Source organism: Megalobrama amblycephala, linkage group LG4 (genome assembly GCF_018812025.1).
Source record: "Megalobrama amblycephala isolate DHTTF-2021 linkage group LG4, ASM1881202v1, whole genome shotgun sequence".
NCBI classification, from domain to species: Eukaryota; Metazoa; Chordata; class Actinopteri; order Cypriniformes; family Xenocyprididae; genus Megalobrama; species Megalobrama amblycephala.
In genome coordinates, this window is record NC_063047.1 from 18775383 (window position 1) to 18799309 (window position 23927).

Consider the following 23927-nt stretch of genomic DNA (forward strand, 5'->3'; position numbering starts at 1 on the left):
CTTGTTGTAAGTGAGAAATTTCTCCATGTGGATGGTGTTTGTCTGCATGCAGACTGATGATATCAGTGTCAAACATCAGGAGGGAGTGATGCTGGTCATTTATTGTGGGTCACACAGGGTGTGTAACAAATAGCCTGCAGAGAAACGTCTAGTCGCTTCATGTTCCAGTAACTCTAGTTAGATGGAGAAACTTAAAAATCTAGCCCAACCAGAGTAACATGGCCTCACAGAGCTAAACCAACTGGATTGGCCTTTCCCAGAGTGCACTGATTTCATGTGTTTATGGCTGCTTTGAAGTGTTCATTCATTCATTCAGATCTCTGTTAGCAGGAATAGCATTTCCACTGGCACATACAGCAACAGAAATACAACCTGCATGCTGCCATCTTTGCTTTATTGGGAAGTTGCACTGGTGAAAAACATACTACAAATATAATGATTTTTCTTCTATTTAAAGGGATAGTTCAAAAGTACCCAAAATTAAAATTCTGTCATCATTTAATCACCCTGAAGTTGGTTCAAACCTGTATAAATTTCTCTGTTCTGCTGAACACAAAGGAAGATATTTTGAAGAATGTGGAAAACTGAACATGTCTGGGGCACTACTGATATCCATAGAATTTTTTTTTCCTACTATGGAAGTTAATGGCACCCCAAAGCGGCCTGGTTAAACTTTCTTCAAAATATCTTCCTTTGTTTACACAGATTTTGAACAACTTGAGGGTGAGTAAATGATGATTAGGTGAACTATCCCTTTAAAGGGTTAGTTCAGCAAAAATGAAAATTCTGTCATTAATTACTCACCCTCATGTCGTTCCACACCCGTAAGACCTTCGTTCATCTTCGGAACACAAATTAAGATATTTTTGATAAAATCCGATGGCTCAGTGAGATAGTTAACACTTTCAGTGCCCAGAAAGGGGCTAAAGACATATTTAAAACAGTTCATGTGACTACAGTGGTTCAACCTTAAAGGAACACTCCACTTTTTACACTTAAACAGTTGAGTTTTACCGTTTTCGAATCCATTCAGACGATCTCTGGGTCTGGCGGTACCACTTTTAGCATAGCTTAGCATAGTTCATTGAATCTGATTAGACCGTTAGCGTCTCGCTCAAAAATGACTAAAGAGTTTTGATATTTTTCCTATTTAAAACTCGACTCTTCTGTAGTTACATCGTGTGCTAAGACCGACGGAAAATGAAAAGTTGCTGATTTTCTAGGCCGATATGGCTAGGAACTATACTTTCATTCCGGAGTAATAATCAAGGAAATTTGTTGCCGTACCATGGGTGCAGCAGGCGCAATGAAATTACGCAGAGTCTCTCACAAATGTCTCCATGGTTGCAAGGCACACTCTTTGTGCAAATAGGGGGTCATAGGCGCTGCATAATATCATTGCGCCTGCTGCACTCATGGTACGGCAGCAAAGTTCCTCGATTATTACGCCGGAATGACAGTATAGTTCCAAGCCATATCGGCCTAGAAAATCACAACTTTTCATTTTCCATCGGTCTTAGTACACGATGTAACTACAGAAGAGTCAAGTTTTAAATAGGAAAAATATTGAAACTCTTTGGTCATTTTTGAGCGAGATGCTAACGGTCTAATCAGATTCAATGAACTATGCTAAGCTATGCTAAAAGTGGTACCGCCATTCCCGGAGATTGGCTGAATGGATTCGAAAATGGTAAAACTCAACTGTTTAACTCTAGGGGAGTTGGAAAATGAGCCTACTTTCAAAAAAAGTGGAGTGTTCCTTTAATGTTACGAAGTGACGAGACTATTTTTTGTGCGCCAAAAAAACTAAATAACGACTTTATTCAACAATATCTAGTGATGGGTGATTTCAAAACACTGCTTCATGAAGTTTCAAAGTCACGTGATTTCAGTAAACAAGTGTTTCGAAACATTTCAAAATTTCAATTGTTCACCACTGGGGGGCGTGACTTTGGCAGTTTGTGTTCCAAAGATGAATGAAGGTCTTACAGGTTTGAAATGACACAAGTAATTAATGACAGAATTTTCATTTTTGGGTGAACTAACCCTTTAAGGCCTGTTCACACCAAGAGCAATAACTACAACAAAATTGATAATGATAATGATGTAGTTCTAAAAATCGTTCTAAATAAAAGAGAATAGCAGAGTCCACACCACAACTATGACGGTAACAGCACAGAGAAACAAGATAGTTGGAATCACTTTCAATACTATTTTTGACAGCCAATCAGAATCCATCCTGCTTTCAGAGCTCAAGCATTTAAAGTAGCAGACGACAAATCTGCAGCGCGTGTTTATAATAAAAAGAACAATATCATCCACTGACTGGTGTGAACGCTAATATAGTTATCTTTATAGTTATAGTGTGTGAATGGTCCTTTATGCTGTAAAAACTAATTTTCTTAATCAACATTTTGTCTTGTTTAACATTCTTAGCACAAAATGTTAATTTACTTGAGAAGCAAATTTGGATGATGTAATAAGATTTTTTTTCAGAGAAAATATCTTGTATTAAATTAATTTATTAATTAATATTATTTATAATATTTTTCTTATTATTTTGTATCTGCATCCACCAATACTAACTAACTGGTAAAACTAACCAGCTAATCTAAAGTCCAAACCAGGTGCGATGCGACAAGATTACAGCATAAGCGTACTGAAAGCAAAAATGCTGCATGACGCATTAAATTGTCTGCTAAGTAACTTTATTTACTTTCTAAATCAGAACAGCAGACAGAGAACATACAAACAAATCTTTCCAGAGTGCACATTGATTAAACAAGCCAAAAACCTTCGACCACTTCATGGGCATTACATAACACTTTCCTTATCTGACTTGTACAGCATTTATATTGATGTTCAGACGTTTCCTCATAGTTCTTGGCTTTTTTTTCTTAGCTAGCCACTGAAGTGATCAAACACAATGTTTGGGAAAAAGAAGCTTTAGGAGGAAACATAAATGCAATACCACCTAATTTGAAAAGGGAACAGACATCCCTATCTAATAATTATTAACAAACTTTTCTTATGGCTGGCATTTAACCTACAGATTTTCATGACAATCCTGTTACACACTTGCCTAAAATTTTCAAGTAAATCCTTTAGGGTATCCAAAAAATAATACACCATGGTACCATGGATGGTACGCAATTTCCACTGGATTCTCAACGTGTGCAGTTACATGATAATTCATCGTAAATTAATCACACATCAAATTCAGCTGAGAAATTACCCCCAAAAGATCATTTAAAGTCATTATTGTGTTAAATGAGAAAAGTAACAAATAGATATTACAAAAAAGTAGTTTTAGAAATACATATTTTATTTGATTCAACATAGAATTTATACAATGACTACAATGGCCATGATTTTATTCAGAATCTGCATCTAAGTTGGTATTTCGATATATTTACAGACAAAAACAGTTTGGTTACAAATTCTTCAAAATATCTTCTTTTATGTTCAGCAAAAGAAAGAAAGTCATACAGGTTTGAATTGACACGAGAGAAGTTTCATTTTTGGCCAAACTATTCCCAAAATATGAATTTTTTTTTTTTTAATGAAATTATACTCTAAATAGTAGGTAAATAGTACTCTAAATGCCAGTAGGTGGCAGTAAATGTCTAAACGGGTAAGTCATTGAGTCATTCATTCATTCGATTAGCTAAAACGGCTGATTCATTCAGGAATTAAGTAATAGGTGTGTTCGAATTGAATATTTGATAATAATTTTGGGGATAATTCTCCCAAAAATGAAAACTCTGTTTATTTACAATTAATCGTGTACAGTGTTGAAGAAAGTTACTTTTAAATGTAATCCATTACAATACTACGTTACTCTCTAAAAAAGTAAATAACTGCGTTAGTTACTTTTGCTTTACTTATTCTCACCTAGGCTGGGCTTGCTTGTTTGTTTTTTAATAACAACAAAAAAAGGTTCTATTTTTGGCCAAAGTAAAAGCCCTTTCACACCAAAAGTGAAATGGATAAACTTCAGGCTGAAGGAAATGTGATGTTTTTCTAAAGTAATATTTGCTTATTAGTATGGTTGAATTGGATCATTGAAGGTCAGCAGCAAAGACATTGGTAATAAAGTAAGTTTAAATACATAAAGTATACTTGTTTAATTTAATATATTTAATTATTGCAGGTTTGTGCAATATTCTGAGTTTGCATTTCACTGTTTTTTATTCATTTTGAGGAATACAGACTCTGTTTTTGTGCAAGCAAAATGAGTAAATGCTCACATTTAGTCTAGAACTAAATGTAAATGTGTTCACACACAATGCCTCTGCACTTACTCATGATTTCCCCCAACATGGGGACAGGAGAGCTGTTAGTCAATACATGGGAAAACAACGTGCATTACTTATCAGAACTCAGATATTTTTTTGCAAATTTAAAAGTAATGCATTACTTTACTAGTTACTTGAAAAAAGTAATCTGATTACATAACTGAAGTTACTTGTAATGTGTTAGCACCAACACTGCACATGTATTACTAATGGCTCTCTTTATGAATGGATCGTTGAATCATTGGTCCACCCAACTGATTCACTCAGATATATTTTTGTCATGGTATTTTTAAACATGTCAATCTCTTACAAGCATGTTTATAGTAACATCCTAAAGATGTATGTTTATACCACTGAGATCCCACAGGGGTGTTTCTCTTTTGTTTTCCCATCCAGGTGCAGTGAGTAGCCATGGCTGCATGGGTGGAGGCGACCACAAGGGAAATGGGCCAATCGCTCATTAACCCAGACAAACCTTCAGATTCAGCCTCGGCACTCCCAGGAGACACAGAGAAGCCAGCGTTTGGCCCAAAACCCCACCTCATACCCAAACCATTTTCCCTGCAGAGGAATGCAACTGTCCGCCCGATCCGGGCCCCAAAAACCAACTTCAACAGACAGCTCAATCGAGCCGCCTCTTCTGAAACCTTTTTGAATACCACAGATACTCTGTTGGATGCTGGTGGTCTAGAAACATCAGACTCAAATGGCACTGTAAATGGGTCTGATCGAAGTGCAGCTCCTAAACCCGTCCCACTCAGCCCAAAACCTGACTTACAGGCTAAGCCTAAACCAGAACTTACTAAGAGTCCTGACATAACTGGTCCAAACTCAAAGCCTGACGTAACCGCTGAAGATATAAAGAAAGTTCAGCACAGGAGCAGAGCAAAATCCTTGGGTTCTCAAGATCAAAAGAATCTCAACCAGAAGTCACAAGGAGAAGCCGACAACACTGAGGCAGACGTCAAAGTGCCTTCACGATGCTGGCCAGCTCGAAATCGTCTCTCCATGCAGCTGACCTCCAAGTTCGAGTCACCGTCTCAGCCCCAGCAGGAGGTTAACACTGTGAAGAGCAAGACAGAGAAAGAAGGGCCGCCACATTCTCCTTCAGCAGTGTCCATGCCTTCAAAGCCTCCGGTGGAGAAAGAAGAGGAAGGAGATGAGGAGGTTGGTGGAGGCAGCATTAAAAGACGGATCAGCCTCCTCTTCGATCGATCTGCAGCATCTCAGCGCAGGGACAACTTCACCAAAACAGACATCACACCTGCTGAAATATCTATTGACATTAAACAGAGAATCCAGAATCTGAGCTTGACGTCCACTGGTGCTCCTAAAAGGTTAGCCTGCATTCTCTCTTTTCTCCTTCAAAAAGTTGGACATGCTTATCCAACTTCATAGAGCTGGGCAATAATATAGTTACATTTTTCAATGAAATAAAAAAAAATCAGGCAGCTGAGATTTGCTGTATAGTTTATATCACTGTAAGTGAGTGTACTGTATGTATGTGGATATATACAGTATATAAGGTGTGTGCCACTGCTGCCCTAAACTAACAATATTGGTTATTACCAAAATAATTTTTCATGTTTCTGTAATGGTTAATCCACACCAGTATGGGTAAGTCACATGTTTATAATGCTAAAATATAATTATTGTTGGGATTTAAAGGTGCCATCGAACGTTTTTTTACAAGATGTAATATAAGTCTAAGGTGTCCCCTGAATGTGTCTGTGAAGTTTCAGCTCAAAATACCCCATAGATTTTTTTTAATTAATTTTTTTAACTGCCTATTTTGAGGCATAATTAGAAATGCGCCGATTCAGGCTGCGGCCCCTTTAATTGCTCGCGCTCTCTGCCCCCTCCTGAGCTCTCGACTCTATCATTGCATAAACAAAGTTCACACAGCTAATATAACCCTCAAAATGGATCTTTACAAAGTGTTCATCATGCAGCATGTCTAATCGTGTAAGTATAGTGTTTATTTGGATGTTTACGTTTGATTCTGAATGAATTTGATAGTGCTCCGTGGCTAAAGCTAACATTACACACTGTTGGAGAGATTTATAAAGAATGAAGTTGTGTTTATGAATTATACAGACTGCAAGTGTTTAATAATGAAAATAGCAACGGCTCTTGTCTCCGTGAATACAGTAAAAAACGATGGTAACTTTAACCACATTTAACAGTACATTAGCAACATGCTAACGAAACATTTAGAAAGACAATTTACAAATATCACTAAAAATATCATGTAATCATGGATCATATCAGTTATTATTGCTCCATCTGCCATTTTTTGCTATTGTTCTTGTTTGCTTACCTAGTCTGATGATTCAGCTGTGCACATCCAGACGTTAATACTGACTGCCCTTGTGTAATGCCTCAATCATGGGCTGGCATATGCAAATATTGGGGGCGTACATATTAATGATCCCGACTGTTATGTTGAGATTCGCCTGTTCTTCGGAGGTCTTTTAAACAAATGAGATTTATATAAGGAGGAAACAATGGAGTTTGAAACTCACTGTATGTCATTTCCATGTACTGAACTCTTGTTATTCAACTATGCTGAGGTAAATTCAATTTTCAATTCGATGGCACCTTTAATGGATTCAAAGATAGATTGCACAAGAGTTTCATCAAAAGCAAGTCTTTATATAGAAATAGAAACTACTTGGAAGTCAATAACCACATAGACTGTGGACTGTAGTACATTAAAACAGTGCCAGCAAGAATGCAAGGCCAAAGGAGGCCATACAAAATAAAAATAAAATAAATATATTTTTTTATTGTTATGTATGAATAAAGACTATTTAGTTGTTTCAGTTTGTTATTTGCCTAATAAATGGCAATACATTTTTTAGTTTTAAACAACTTTTTGACAGATTCCTAGTTTTCACTTTATAATGACAGGTGGTCTAATACTTTTGATAAGCACTGTATATACCAATATATTCATTCAAAAATGCTAATGCTTTAAAACTTTTAAATAAATAATTGACACAATGTCAATTTACATTTTTCCATGCATATTTCCATATTTTGTTTCACATACTTCCAACTTTTTGTTTAAGTGTTTAAAACAGTCTGAAGCAAAGAACATTTTGTCAGAACTGCTAGTAAATTACATGTTATTTCATTTAGTAGCCTAACATTTACATTTGTCATCTCTATTCTAAGCATAAAAAGTGATTTGCAGTTTATCTGGAATCGTGTAGCTATTTTGCAAACTCAAACGTTTGGTTTTCTGCTATGTTTACATGTGAAGTTTTCTACACTGTCTAACACAGATATTGTTGAATACTCATTATTTTTTAGCATTTTGTAGTGGGGCAATGAAAATGTTGGCAGTAATGTTAAGTATGCATACTTACATCTGTTTCTGACCTTACTTTCAAAGCTGTAACATATTTCCAAACTCTTATATTTGCAGTCCACCATTTGAGAAGATGAATGAGAGATCATCTGAAAGACCTGCAGATTCAGCAACAGAGAAACCACCAAATACAACAGAAATCAAGAACTCTGGTGTGGAGATTGCAGAAGAAAAGGAAGATGATGGAGTTGAAGAGGACAAAGAGAACAATGTCGATGTTCCTGTTTACCGAAGGGTTGGGATAAGCATAGATGCGGAGAAAAAGCGAAAGGAAGAAGAAGAAAAACAGAGAAAAGATGAGCAGTTAGAGAAAGAACGACAGCAGCAGGAAAAGGAAAGACTTTTGGAGGAGGAGAGGAAGGCAAAAGAAATCCAGAAACAGCAAGAGGAAGAGAGAAAACAAGAAGAGGAAAAACAAAGGCAGATGGAAGAAAGAAAAAAGCAAGAGGAAGAATGGAAGAGAAGACTTGAAGAAGAAAGAAAAGAGGAGGAGAGGAGGAGACAGGCCGAAAAGGAAAAGGAGAGACAACGAGAGCAAGAGAGGTTGGAAAGAGAGAGACAGATCGAAGAGGAGAAAAGGAGGACTGAAGAAGAAAAAGAGAGACAGATGGAGGAGGAACGACTGAGACAGGAGAAACTAAAGAAAGAGAAAGAAATGGAAGAAGAGAGAAGAATAATTCAGGAGTTGGGGAGAGAGAAAGAGGAAGAAAGAATGAGAAAAGAACAAGAAATGGAGAGAATAAGGAAAGAAAAAGAAATGGAAGAAGAGAGGAGAAGAATTCAGGAGATGGAGAGACAGAAAGAGGAGGAAAGACTGAGAAAAGAGCAAGAAATGGAGAGAATAAGGAAAGAAAAAGAAATGGAAGAAGAGAGACTGAAGGAGGAGGAAAGATTGAGACAGGAACGAGAAAAAGAAGAGCGATTAAAGAAAGAGAGAGAAATGGAAGAAGAGAGACGAAGAGTTCAGGAGATGGAGAGACAGAAAGAAGAAGAAAGACTGAGAAAAGAGCAAGAAATGGAGAGAATAAGGAAAGAAAAAGAAATGGAAGAAGAGAGACTGAAGGAGGAGGAAAGATTGAGACAGGAACGAGAAAAAGAAGAGCGGTTAAAGAAAGAGAGAGAAATTGAAGAAGAGAAAAGAAGAATTCAGGAGATGGAGAGACAGAAAGAGGAAGAAAGACTGAGAAAAGATAGAGAAATGGAGAGAATAAAGAAAGAAATAGAAGAAGAGAGATTGAAAGAGGAGGAAAGATTGAGACAGGAACGAGAAAAAGAAGAGCGGTTAAAGAAAGAGAGAGAAATTGAAGAAGAGAAAAGAAGAATTCAGGAGATGGAGAGACAGAAAGAGGAAGAAAGACTGAGAAAAGAAAGAGAAATGGAGAGAATAAAGAAAGAAATAGAAGAAGAGAGATTGAAAGAGGAGGAAAGATTGAGACAGGAACGAGAAAAAGAAGAGCGGTTAAAGAAAGAGAGAGAAATGGAAGAAGAGAGAAGAAGAATTCAGGAGTTAGAGAGACAGAAAGAGGAAGAAAGACTGAGAAAAGAAAGAGAAATGGAGAGAATAAGGAAAGAAAAAGAAATGGAAGAAGAGAGACTGAAGGAGGAGGAAAGATTGAAACAGGAACAAGAAAAAGAAGAGCGGTTAAAGAAAGAGAGAGAAATGGAAGAAGAGAGACGAAGAATTCAGGAGATGGAGAGACAGAAAGAGGAAGAAAGACTGAGAAAAGAGCGAGAAATGGAGAGAATAAGGAAAGAAAAAGAAATGGAAGAAGAAAGACAAAGAATTCAGGAAATGGAGAGACAGAAAAAAGAGGAAAAACTTAGACAGGAACGAGAAAAAGAAGAGCGATTAAAGAAAGAGAGAGAAATGGAAGAAGAGAGACGAAGAATTCAGGAGATGGAGAGACAGAAAGAGGAAGAAAGACTGAGAAAAGAGCGAGAAATGGAGAGAATAAAGAAAGAAATAGAAGAAGAGAGACTGAAGGAGGAGGAAAGATTGAAACAGGAACGAGAAAAAGAAGAGCGGTTAAAGAAAGAGAGAGAAATGGAAGAAGAGAGACGAAGAATTCAGGAGATGGAGAGACAGAAAGAGGAAGAAAGACTGAGAAAAGAAAGAGAAATGGAGAGAATAAGGAAAGAGAGAGAAACTGAAGAAAGAAAAAGAATGGAAGAACAGAGACAGAGAGAAGAAGAAGAAAGACTGAAGAAACAGATGGAGATGGAAGCGTCTAAATCAGTAGAGAGACTGCAGGAGGAAGTTCCTACGAGTTATGATTTAATATCATTTAACGCGGAGGAACCGGCAGCGTCTCCGACTCTCGTCTCCGCCGTCTCACCTCAACTCACCGAAGTGCTTTACGACGACTTTTCAGTGAAACCACGAAGATGGGGAACCGGGACGAGACGTTCCTCAACACCGTCTCCATCCAGAGAACCTCTCGCTGCTCCTGACCACAGTCTACAGCCAGAATCAAAGTCCAATGATCCTGGATCCCAAGAACCACATGGAGATCAGGTAAATGTGGATGACCTGATCGGGCTTGAACCTGAAGCTTCCAGTCCACAGAACTCCTATAAACACACAGAGAGCAGAGAGCAGACGTCTTTATCTGAGGAGGAAACCAAACCAGAGGATCTGCTGGTGCCTGAAACACATTCTGACGAGGTGAGACCAATAGCGGTTCCTTATATATTCATTGTACATTACATTGATTTTACCTTAGGTAAAAGGGTGAAGAGGTAAAACAGAAGAGGTCTAAACTCCCTTAACCATAATCACTGTAATGCATGACTTATTGCTTTTATCAAATGGTGCCAAGATCAATATTATAAAATACTCCAATTTTCAAGATGTTCAATGTCCAATGCATAAAATAAAAAAAACTTGTCAAGATGTTTGTATTTATGAATAATAATAAGAGTATTTATGGTCTAGTAAGGCACATCATAATATATTAAAAATATAAAAAGTATATAATGGAAAATATTTAAAAAATAAAATTTATAATAGAAAATAATGTAATATAAAAGTAAACAAACATTTACTAACAGCTTGCGCCAGTGCAAACACTTAAAAACTACTGTCAGGATTTACTAAAGAAACGCAATGAAAATTTATTGCTGAAAAGGTGTCGGCAGGAGTTATTTTTGCGGCTGACCTTATTGCATATGCATTTGTAGGAGTTTCCCTTTCAGATGCTAAATTTATGGGAGGAGAGTATTTAAAGTCCCCCTGTAGTCAATAATTTTTATCCCTTAAAGGTCCCGTTCTTCGTGATCCCATGTTTCAAACTTTAGTTAGTGTGTAATGTTGTTGTTAGAGTATAAATAAAATCTGTAAAATGTTAAAGCTCAAAGTTCAATGCCAAGCGAGATATTTTATTTAACAGAAGTCGCCTACATCGAACGGCCAGTTTGGACTACATCCCTCTACTTCCTTCTTTAATGACGTCACTAAAACAGTTTTTTTGACTAACCTCCGCCCACAGGAATACACAAGAGTTGCGTTTGTAGAGTGTGTTTGTCGCCATGTCGTCGAAACGCTGTTATTTTCATCCCGCAGTCCAATCACCGGGTCTGATTCCGGCTCAAATTGATAGGGTAAAATTAAAGACATGTTTACAATAACACTGAGCGCGTGCATCTCCACGTTATGGTAAGAGGCGTGACTTTCCGGGCAAGATGCGCTAAGCTGCTGTCGAATCACAACACAGGAACCGCTGGCACAATCAGAACTCGTTACGTATTTCTGAAGGAGGGACTTCATAGAACAAGGAAGTCATCAGCCCGTTTTTATGACAGTGGAAACAGCGGTATACAGATAAGTAAATTATGTGAAAAATACTGTGTTTTTTTACACGCGAAACATGAACACATGTTATATTGCACACTATAAACACAATCAAAGCTTCAAAAAACCACGAAAAACAGGACCTTTAAAACTCATCTTTGATCACCAAAATGACATATTTAAAAAAACGTTGAAAAAAAATCTTCATGCCTTAAAATAGCTTGAATGTAACCCTACACCCTTGCCTCATTTAATATACGTGGATCTATGAATATGCTAATTAGCCCCGCCTCTACTCACTCGCACAAGTTCAAGAGATCCACTCGGTCAACTTACCGAGGTAAGCGCTGCACAATGGTATCACGCTTTACAACGTCGGACACATGACGGTAATTAATATGATTAGTCTTTTGCTTGACTACTTTATCAAACAGCTGCTAATAATGTGTTGCTAATGTTACACAAACCATGTTCCCGTTCGCGAGTCAAGACAGCTGCCTTCTAGCAATCAGTATCCTTAGAAACGATTTGAACACATTAACATCAGTGGAGAGAGACATATAGTTAATCGTAATATCTTAACATACATCATACACCCGTTATATTGCTAAATCTTGCCGATTTTTTATATCAATAGAAAAATATACCAGGATATATTCTCTTGAGACTCTCCTGCTTCAGAGCGCTCATAGTTAATGATATGCTAAAGCCCGCTGATACGTTGACGTGATTGGTTACAAGGTAGTTTGGTTGCCAGTGATTTCAAAGCATCTTTACATAACTGCCGTTTTAAAGAGAAAATACTCAGCAATGGTGTTGACTTATGAATTTGCACATGGTTTGTCTTAAATCATATTAAAAACACCACATAGACATATAAACAACATTAAAAACTTGATTTTCACCACAGGGGGTCTTTAAATGAATCATGCAGGGTGATTTACTAAGGTTTGCGCTAGTCAATTTACTGGTATTTGCGGCATTATTTATCACCCCAAAAACCAGGCGCTAGTTTGGGCTGCTCTTGATTGCGTTGGTCATTATTGAAATGATCCGGCTGCATCTGCGTTCTTTAATTTGCGCGTCCTCAGTAGATCACGAGCAGAAGTTTTCACTCACATCTGTGCTTTTTTTGGAACTGCGCTCTCACGCTTATTTGCCCTGTTTAGTAAATCTGGCCTATAATCTGCACTGAGTTTACAGGCAGGGTAATAGAAAGCTTGCTCTGTTGCTGTTCCTCTTGTGGGGTTGACCAGCTTCTTCAGGGCAGGGCCTTTGTTTCCATTGATTGTCATGTTGGAATTTCCCAATGGTGTCTTATGACGGCATAGAGTGATGTCACCGCAGTCGATGGTTTTGTGTTGGGTGTGTGTGTGTGTGTGGGTATAGATGTGTTTATTCTTACATGACGTTTGTCTTTGAGTCAGGCTTATGGAATTTTCAAACGACACCTATCCACTGTCAAACTGTACAGTAACATTTTGCATCAGATTATACAGACATTGGCTTTGATTATATGTACAGTACACCAATATGTTATGATTGATTATTGCAATTAATCCATATTTTATTATTATTAGGATGTCTATATGACATGGGGAACCCCTTCAATTATGTTTACATGTCATTATTCTAATTATTCACTAAGAAATATAGTTGTTTTACAGTCATTTTGTCGCTATTCTCTTGTACACAGCAACACAAAATGTTCAATTCAAATGCAGTAGGCCTGTTTGTTGCTGCTTCAAATGCAAAATATTGCCTGGTGATTAAATTGTATACTTGCCTCACTGTATAGTGCAATCAAACCGCAGTACTCCACATGTTTAACTGTGATTATGATTACTCTAATTATATCAGAATTGCATCATTCACAATATTCTGTTTACATCCGCACCAATCTAATCACAGCAACATAATCACTTCCTTAAAGTAATGTTGCCATTACTTTCACCTGGAGATACACTGGATTTGAGCTATAATTTGAGTTTAGTAAGCGGCACTAATTATGGTTTAGGGAGTTGAACTTGCATTTGATTATTGTGAAATGTTTGGTTACAGGCAGGGGATTTTTTCTTCTCCGATCTTCATGTAAATGATTTGCATCATTTACATGACGTTTATTCCTTTCATATGCAAAACATGTCAAAAATAATCCTGAAGTTTAATCTTCAAAATGTTTGAAACAAATAGCAAATTTGCAGTGATGCAGAATGATTTAAATATTTTATTTTGCCACTTTGAATCTAATATGGGGCCTTTTTCAACTAAAAACTGTAAACTTTTTATGTGTTTTGGCCATTCATTTACACGACAACAGTGTTTTGGGGGCCTGAAAATGTTAACTTTTTAAAACAGCTTTCAGAGTGCAAGTTTGTAGTGTAAAAAATGCAAATTTGTGAAAATGGTGACCTCATGTGTGGTGCCTGGTGTTTCTTTACCAAATGATATCGCCAACTACTGGCCTGGCAGCAGAATACAGCGTTTTAAGTAATTTTCGCGGAAAAAAACTTTTCCGTTTTAGTACATCGTTGTCGTGTAAATGTATTCTAAGACTCGCTCGGGTCTTACTGAGTGTTCATGCAATGGTTTACAAAAGGAAAAGGAGAGAAAATGTGTGCATGTATGGAAATTTTGACTTACCTCCATCTCCTCCTTTGGTGTATTTACTCTTGTTAACTGTTTAATAAATCTGTTCTTTTAAAAATAAGAATGTTCAGTTCCTAGGGTGTTCTGGCTAATTAAGCATTCTGAATATTATTAAGTTCTTCAAGGGTTGATAGGATTTTATTTGACTGTTTTATCATCTGCCAGGTGAAAATTAGTTCCTTAGTGAAGTAATATTAAAACATAAGAGGATGTTTTCCTGCTTCCTGGCCTTGATTGCTTTGAAATTCAGTGTGGTATACTTTAACTTTCCACCTCTTAAGCTGTTGTGAAAGGATTTAATCAAATGCCATTCTAAAGAAGCCATTCAGCAGTTCAGCAGTAAATGGTTATGAAGTATGATTCTCAGTAATGTCAAGTGAATCTGTTTCTGTAGAAGTTTTTATTCGCCTGAGGAAACGTCTATATTTCACTTCTGTTGAACAGTGTTCAGTTTACCTAGAGTCAGGATGTGTTGTAGTTACCTGTGCTGTACTACTGAACTCTTCTATTCTATCCTTTAGTATGCTTCAGTGTAGTGTGACTGGTGAGTGTTGTTTTTGTTGTAGAATACTAGGATTCGGGTACTTTTCTTAATTAGCATAGCAAAGCATGAAACACTACTAAGTCTCCAACTTAACATCAATCTCGCAAAAATTTTAGCATTTATTCTCCCTTTCCAGTGCCATGGCAAAGCATGCTGGGAAATAGCCCAGTTTTAGGTAAATTTAAGTTTGTCTAAATTAAAAGAAACAAGTTCAAAACAGTGAAACAATTCAGATTACTTAGAATGTCAGTTCCGTGAACTCAAAAGAAAAAAAAAAATTCAAAATACTCATAAAAGTTCATTTGATTGAACTAATTTGTTTAATCTGAGTTTGTCCTAATCAAACTAATTAATTACTTTGAGCGTAAGGGTTTATAGTTTAAATGTTGAAGTTGCCATGAAATCAAAACTGACACTATTTTAGCTGTCCTGAGTGTTTAGTGTATTCCTATGTGATTGGTTGGTGGTTAAATGTGGTCAGGTGCAGGTCCACCATCTGATCTGGATGCGACACAGATCCGGCTGACTACAGTAACTTCAGGATAAAGGACGAGAGAGACAGACTAGCGTAGATGCCATTCTTCTTACAATGTAACAAGTACATTAGATGTTATGGGAAGTGTTCCCAGTTCCGGTTGACCTCATTTATTCAGTTTAAAAATGTTTTTTAAAAATTTAAAAATTGTTCCAGAGTTTAGCTGCTAAATAGGAAAAGGATCTACCGTCTGCGGTTGATTTTGATATTCTAGGTATTATCAACTGGCCTGAATTCTGAGATCGTAATAGACGTGAAGGACTATAATGCATTAAGAGCTCGCTCAAGTACTGGGGAGCTAAACCATTTAGTGCTTTATAAGAAATTAGCAAGATTTTAAAATGTATGCAATGTTTAATAGGTAACCAATGCAGTGTTGACAGAACCAGGCTAATATTATCATTCTTCCTGGTTCTAGTAAGAACTCTAGCTGCTGCGTTTTGGACCAGCTGTAGTTTGTTTATTAAGCGTGCAGGACAACCACCCAGTAGAGCATTACAATAATCATTACAATAAGCATTACAAGTCCTTGGGGTCATGAACACATGAACTGCTCGGCATTTGTCAGTGAGAGCATATGTCGTAGTTTATATATATTTTTAAGATTGAAAAATGCGGTTTTACAGATGCTAGAAATGTGGCTTTCAAATGAAGGATTGGTATCAAAGAGCACATCCAGGGTTCTAGCTGAAGACAAAGACTTGACAGAACATCCATCAAGTGTTAGACAGTAATCTAGTTTATAATGTGCAGATGTCTTTGGTCTTCTGTTTTTTTTTTCTTTTCAGAATTAGTAGCAGGAAATTTCTAATTATCCAGTTTTTTAAATCAACTATGCATTCCATTAATTTTGTGTATTTCATGTTTCATCAGGGCGTGAAAAAATATAGAGCTGAATATCATCAGTGTAACAGTGAAAACTTACACCATGCTTCATAATGATATCTCCCAAGTCCCAACCATGGATAGCATGTATTACTCTAAAAATGCTGGGTTAAAAACAACCCAAGTTGGGTTGAAAATTGAAAAACCCAGCGATTGGGTTGTTTTAACCCAGCGCTCAAATGTATTAATAAGTTTACTGAATAATAATGAAACAATAAACATTTATTATTTGCTTATTAATGAATGTTCGCCTTTTGATTATTATCGTTGCCTCTAGTAATTATGTGTCTGATTTTTAATTTCCAACCTATTTTGGGTTTATTTTAAGCCAGCCATATTGTCATTTTTAAACAATAGTTGTATTAAATAAAACTGCCCAGCACGTTGGGCAAACATTTAACCCAACTGCTGGGTTTGTCAATTTTAAACCCAACTTAGGTTGTTTTTTACCCAGCATTTTTAGTGTGTACAGCACACACAAGTAATGGGTTATATAAGACAAACACAGCCTGTTAGTCATGACAAATAGTCAAACTAATGCACAGTGAAGTACAAAGCACCTGATTCAGCCGTAGTTTGCATAAGGATTCTGTGGTTTAGTATTTCTCTTCCAAAGTTCACAGGTACAGAAAGGTTCCCATAAAACTCTTTCCTGTATTCTCTTTCTGTCCTTCTATATTTTATTATTTATAAATACAGTGACACATGATTTTCCTCGATCAGCTTTCCCACTTTCCCTTCCCCCTTTCTCTCTGTTTCTGTGAGCTGGGATGTTGTCACTCATTTGAGGGCTGTGCCTGTTTCCGGTACCTGTTCATACCTGCAGCGGAACAAGCATAAGAGGTGGGTTTGCCGGAGTACTGCTATGTTTTTCCATTGGGATCTGGGAGAAGTGCACAAGAACAAGTGCTCACTGGAGTTCAATATTGGATGTCTGAAGACTTTTTCCCCTCATTTGTGTTTCTACTGCATCCAAACAGGAAGATTTCACAGGAGATCAACCGCAGAATGGATTGACACGTGTGCTTTGTGGAGGAACGTTCTGGAAGGGCGTTAAGGATTGATAGACAACCTGAGGCGCTTTCTGTGATCGGCATAAACTCAGTTTGGTTTACAGGTCAAGATGCCTACAGAGATGCCAGTGTGTTTTGGCTATAACGCCCCCTAGACCTCATGTCTGGGATTTATTCCCACTGATAGAGTCGCGTTCCACCAGATACCACTGACTTTCCCAACATACTTTGTCATTTGGGGTAAAACAAGATGCAGTTCCTGGGTAATAAACTCTCCGAGGTGCAGACACAAGTGTCGGGTTGGATGGGCAACATGCGTCGCTCGTTGCAAGAGGCGGTGGAGTTGATGTCAGGCACTCTGGAGCGTGACGGAGTAATAGATGTAGAAGAGGATGAAGAACAAGTGGGAAGGTTTGAGAGGGCCATCTCACCGCTGAGAAGTTTTGCTTCTCGTGGTCGACAGTCCCTTCGGAATCTGTCTCAGCAAAGCCGGCAGCGTTTTTCCCTGCGCAAACGCACTACGACTTCAAACTCGAATAATGTAAGAGTGTGTGTACTCTGCTCCTGCTCTTTCTCCCTCTTGCTTTATGAGCCAATGTATTTTTAAGGTATTGTGACAGGTCTCCAACACATTCATGATTTTTTTTTTTTTTTACTGCATGCTCAAGGTTATTTGCAAAGTCACTGTTGCAATTTTCTTTGTGAAAGTTTTGATCTTGAGGCCAAAATGATGATTTTTTTATTATTATAATTATTAATATTAATTATTATTGCAATTTAAAATAATTTAATTATTCTTATTAAATTAAATTATTATTATCATGAAAATCTAACTTTTTCCGTGTTTAAATGCTACAATCGGGTTCCTACGGAAGAGGATTAGGGCCAAGCAATAATAAAAAAATAAAACCATCTCGAGATTAAAGTTTTTAAATTTCGAGAAAAAACTCGTTAAATTTCAAGAAAAAAGTCGAGATAAAATGTTAAGAATAAACTCGTTAAATTTCGAGAAAAAAGTCGAAATAAAATGTTGAGAATAGAGTCATTAAATTACGAGAAAAAAGTCGTTAAATTACGAGAACAAATTCGATAAATTATGAGAAAAATGTCGTTAAATTTCAAGAAAAAAGTCGAGATAAAATGTTGAGAATAAATTCGTTAAATTATGAGAAAAATATCGTTAAATTTCGAGAAAAAAGTCGAAATAAAATGTTGAGAATAAACTCGTTAAATTTCGAGAAAAAAGTCGAAATAAAATGTTGAGAATAAACTCATTAAATTACGAGAAAAAACTCGTTAAATTTCAAGAAAAGTCGAGATAAAATGTTGAGAATAAACTCGTTAAATTACGAGAAAAAACTCATTAAATTTCAAGAAAAAAGTCGAGATAAAATGTTGAGAATAAACTCGTTAAATTACGAGAAAAAACTCGTTAAATTTCGAGAAAAAAGTCGAGATAAAATGTTGAGAATAAACTCGTTAAATTACGAGAAAAAACTCGTTAAATTTCAAGAAAAAAGTCGAGATAAAATGTTAAGAATAAACTCGTTAAATTTCGAGAAAAAAAGTCGTTAAATTATGAGAACAAATTTGTTAAATTATGAGGACAAATGTTGTTAAATTTCGAGAAAAAAGTCGAGATAAAATGTTGAGAATAAAGTCATTAAATTAAGAGAAAAAAGTTGTTAAATTACGAGAACAAATTCGTTAAATTATGAGAAAAATGTCGTTAAATTTCAAGAAAAAAGTCGAGATAAAATGTTGAGAATAAACTCATTAAATTATGAGAATAAAGTCATTAAATTAAGAGAAAAAAGTTTTCTCGTAATTTAACGACTTTTTTCTCGAAATTTAATGAGGTTTTTTCTCAAAATTTAACAACTTTAATCTTGAGATGGTTTTATTTTTTTTATTATTGCTTGGCCCCAATCCTCTTCCGTAGTTCCTGGTGCATCTACCAACCCAGAAAATGTGAAAAAGGACAACCCAGTAACTTTGTTTTGGTAAGCCTTTCTTTGCAAGCACGTGAAAAAACGAGTCGTTTATATTTCACTCCCCTTGTGACGTAGGAAGGGTGTAGGTGCCAGATACGGTTTGATGTCTTTTATTTTGAAATTGTCACTTCCAGTTTGTTACGTCACTTTGTATAGGTGCATATTACCTGTTAGTTTGCATGTGGATAGCATGGAGGAAGGGGGTGAGTAGCTGGGACGCTCACTTTCTGTTGACTAATTATAGTAGGGTGACCATATGTGCCATAGTTTTCCCAGGACACGTCCTGTCCAGGATTACTAAATTGCATAAAATGTAGTTTTGGTTTTGTTTTCATATTTGCGGAAGGTGATGATTAAAAAATTATTTTACCAATAGCGTGCATTATACATAATCGACCAATCGTGGCTTGTGAGAAGGCTAGATCTACAGAGAACAGTCAAAGCATTGCAAATAGGACAACATTTTAATGCACTGCATGAAGACTGTCAATAAGAACAGTGGCTTGCACAGACCTCCGTTTAGAAATCGCGTTCAGGGGGCACATCGATATGACCACTTTCACGATTAAAGAGGCAAAGGCTCAAGCCATTTTAGGCAATTTACAAATCCTGGACAGGACACGTCCTGGGAAAATGGCACATATGGTCAACCTAAATTATAGCAGCAGCAGCCAGTACCCGCTAAGAGGCTAAGTAGTGGGAATACATCCATGACGCGTTTCGTTTTGTTTGTTTCATTTTATTTGGTTTATTTGGTTATCTTACCGTCTTCATTCAACATGTTGCTGTTAATTTCAATATTGTAATTAAAAACCTCTTGAGTTTGCATCGAAACATGTCATGGATGTATTCCGACTACTTAGCCTCTTAGCGGGGACTGGCTGCCATTATAAAGGGGATTTTATTATAATATTACCCACCCTTAATCTGCACATTCCCACCCACTGCGCCGCCATTTTGTTTTCACAAGCAAAAACGGTGTGCCAATTCTAACGCCATGGCAAAAGTTGGAGTAAAGCATGCTAACTGTTCTGTCGTTGGCTGCACAGACGAGCACTGAACACTATTTAGAGTCTCATTAGCTTGGATAGCCTGCAAGTTGACCCTGGCAAGCTCAATGCTAAAAAAGGAGCGTTTCTGTCCCAACGATATTTTGGAAAAAATATTAGACCATTCACAGCATTTGATAGCAATCATAAACTTTAGCCTGGTATGTATGGCTCTGTTTGGCAAACAGGTACGCTATGTATAGTGGGCGTCCATACGGATTTTGTGCAAAAGATTAACATGAGGGCACATGCTAACACCGTTACTGACAATCCTCATTTTGGCTGCGTGAGATTCTCCAGCTTTGTTGTTGTTGAGCAACTGAAGCGTGAGCTGTTAAAGCTCTTCTGGAAAGTGGGCCGGGAGCAGCAGCTCATTTGCATTTAAAGGGACACACACAAAAATGCTGTGTTTTTGCTCACACCCAAATAGGGGCAAATTGCGCAAAGTGCACAAGCATGAGTCAGTGTGTTCACATCAAATACTCTTAAACAGGATGTGAGGCGTTTTGAAATATTTTTGCTCGGAATCTCGAGCTGTCTAGGCTTGTTTTTACTCACTTGTTAATTTGCTCTTTTTTTAATTTCCTTTCATGCTGCGTCTTCTGTTCTTCTACATGCATCTCTATCAGTCATGATGACAGGTCTTGATCCGTGCACCCAAAACTCACAAAATTCAATCAGACCACCTTAATTTGGCACCCATCCAGATGTGCTCATGTGTATATATAGAGGTTTTAGATGACATACACTACCATTCAAAAGTTTGGGGTTGATAAGATTTTTAAATGTTTTTAAAAGAAGACTCTTTTGCTCACCAAGACTGTGTTTTGATCAAAAATACAGTAAAAACAGTCATTTTTGTGAAATATTTGTACAATTTGTAAAGTACATGTTTTGTGTTTGATTATATTTTAAAATGTAATTTATTCCTGTGATCATTTCTCCAGTCTTCAGTGTCACATGATCCTTCAGAAATCATTCTAATATGCTGATTTGCTGTTCAAGAAACATTTCTTACTATTATCAACATTGAAAACAGTTGTGCTGCTTCATATTTGTGTGGAAACTGAATATAAAGTTCAAAAGAAGACCAGCATTTATTTGAAATAGAAATCTTTTGACACATTATAAATGTCTTTTTGATCAATTTAATGCTTCCTTGCTGAATAAAAATATTTAAATAAAAAAAAAAATCAAACTGGCCTCAAACTTTTGAACGGTATTGTAAGGCCTCTATGAGTATGTTAGCAGATGGCTTTATATCTTTTAATGTTTGTGTTATTTCTGGAAAGAGGTTTTGATGGTGTGTTTTAGGTCATTAGTTGCTGCATGACTCATGGATTGTTACTAAAATATCACAGGATGACTCTAATAGTGCTCCTAGAACAGTAGAGCAGAAATGTAGTCCTCTCCCTAGTGAGTAAATACACACATTAAAGCTGCACATTGACCTTGTTCACATGCACATCTTTTTCTGATGCACTTGCAAATTCTTCTTAAGCCATATACAGTATGCAACATTTATTCTGCACAGTATTGTAGTCAACTAAATTAATCTATTTCTTGACGTTTTTTTCTGTTCATTTGTGTTTGGACATGAGTTTATATAAATTAATATCTCATTGCTTAAAGGGGTCATATAATGTCTCTTTTACAAGACGTAAAACAAGTCTCTGATGTCCCCAAAGTGTGTATGTCAATTTTTAGCTCAAAATACCCCACAGATCATTTTTATAGCATGTTAAATTTGTTGTTTTTGTGTATCACTTTAAATGCAAATGAGCTGCTTCCAGAAGAGGGCGGAGTTTCAAGAGCTCATGTTAGCAGCTCCAATAGAACAGGTATAGTTTAGTTTAATTACGGTTATAACTTATGTTGCCGTCTTGCTTTTATAACATGCATTGCAATGGCCTCACCCCCTTTGTTGTATGTTCTTGGGGGCAGGGTTTATGTAAATTTTAGGGTTAGTTATGTCAGCTTATTGTAGGAAGAAGCTTGTTGTAGTCCTTACCAGCCGTTTGTTGTAGTCCTGAAAAAGCGATTTCTTTAAAAGAAAATATCCCTCTTTGCATTGAACTTTGAGCGTCTACACACTAACTAAAGTTAAAAAAGTGAAATCATAATCAACCACCCCTTTAAGAATATAACAAATAAGGTTTTTACATGATAAAATTTTCTAGTTAATTCCAGTTGTCTTATTTGGATTCCTAAAAACCAGCACACGGTTTATTGTGTTTAAAGTCAGCATGAAATGGAAGTTGCGATAGTCTTTTCTTCCCTATTGTGACGTATATCTGAGTGAAATGGCTTCTCAAACAAGAAAAAATGCAGGGCGGGACTTGATTTTGTTGATTGGATGGTTGTGGTTTGCTATTGGTGGATCTCATGTGAGTGACAGGTTGCCCCGCCCTCATGTCAGTAAACACATCATCAGAGAAGAGAAGAGATGACGCTGCTAGAGGGAGGGGAAGATGTTTTGATTAAAGATTATGAGTGCACATTAATTAAAGAAAATTATGTGGATAAATCGTTCATAAACACTACAATATTCCATAAAAAAATAAGAATAGTCAATTTTGATTTCGTGGTGACTTTAATAGAGGTACGTAATTGGAATATGACCAAATTCCAATATTAATCAGATTTTCATGTTCATTGGCCGATTCATTTCTGTACTCCTTTAAATCTAATCCACTCATTGGTTCAAGCAGAAGCTGAAAACTTTTTACTGTTTTCAGATGATTCAGATGATTTGATGCCTTGTTTTAATCCAAGCAAATTTCTATTTCATCTTTAGGTTTTTTTTAGATAAGTGTTAACATGAATGATGACTGCTGAAACGGTAAGCTATTTCCTTGGCTGATGTCCAATGCAGTTGTACCAATAATGGTACCATATGAAACTGTCTAGTAATATTAATAAGTATTCAAGCTGTTATATCATTGCCTCTAAATTTATATAAAAAGAATTAATAGCACTTATTTTTCAAGTGTTGTACGATTGGCCCCATTCCCTGTTATTTATATTTTGATAGAGTCTTTGTCATTATACTTTGACACTTTTGGCACATATGTTTCTTAAACCAAAGCATGATAGGTGAATTTGTAGTAAAATGTAAAACAATTGCCCCCAGTTTCCATTACTTCAAACATTAAAGGAATAGTCCACCCAAAAATGAAATTTACCCCATGATTTACTCACCCTCAAGCCATTCTAGGTGTATATGATTATCTTCTTTCAGGCAAACACAATGAGAGTTATATTAAAAAAAAAAATATCCTGGCTCTTCCAAGCTCTATAATGGGAGTGAATAGTAATCAATATTTTGAAGCCCAAAAAAGTGCATCCATCCATCATAAAAGCAATCCATACAACTCCAGGAGGTTAATAAAGGCCTTCTGAAGCGAAATGATGGAAAAATATCCATATTTATAACTGTATAAACTTTAATCACCAGCTTTCGGTAATTCAAAAGTTGTTATTGTGATGTCTTGACTTATTATAACCTATTTCACTATTGTATGATGTTTACATCAAGTGAACAAACAACATGCTTGAAATATGAAATGAATGCCTATGTATTGCAAAATAAAAAAGTAAAAATGAGAAATGTTTGATTTCACAACCTATAGCTTCAGTTATATACTAGTATATGAATAATGTAATTTAAAAGACATTAATGGTCATTATAACACATTTTAAACAATATAAATCATAATGTGATTTTGCAGGAATTCTAATCAGGCGCTAAAAATACTACAAATTAAAAGTCTGTTGAACCAATGGGATCACTC

General features: G+C 36.4%; 1 protein-coding gene across 1 annotated transcript in view; it reads left to right on the top strand.

Annotated features, from left to right (window-relative positions):
- The window catches only part of tnks1bp1 (tankyrase 1 binding protein 1), a 39671-nt gene that overhangs the window by 1421 nt on the left and 14323 nt on the right, over window positions 1-23927 (top strand). The window contains exons 2-3 of the mRNA XM_048188053.1: window positions 4695-5635; window positions 7732-10339. Coding sequence (XP_048044010.1) covers window positions 4710-5635; window positions 7732-10339 — 3534 coding nt within the window. The 5' untranslated portion in view covers window positions 4695-4709. The remainder of the gene's footprint in view (window positions 1-4694; window positions 5636-7731; window positions 10340-23927) is intronic.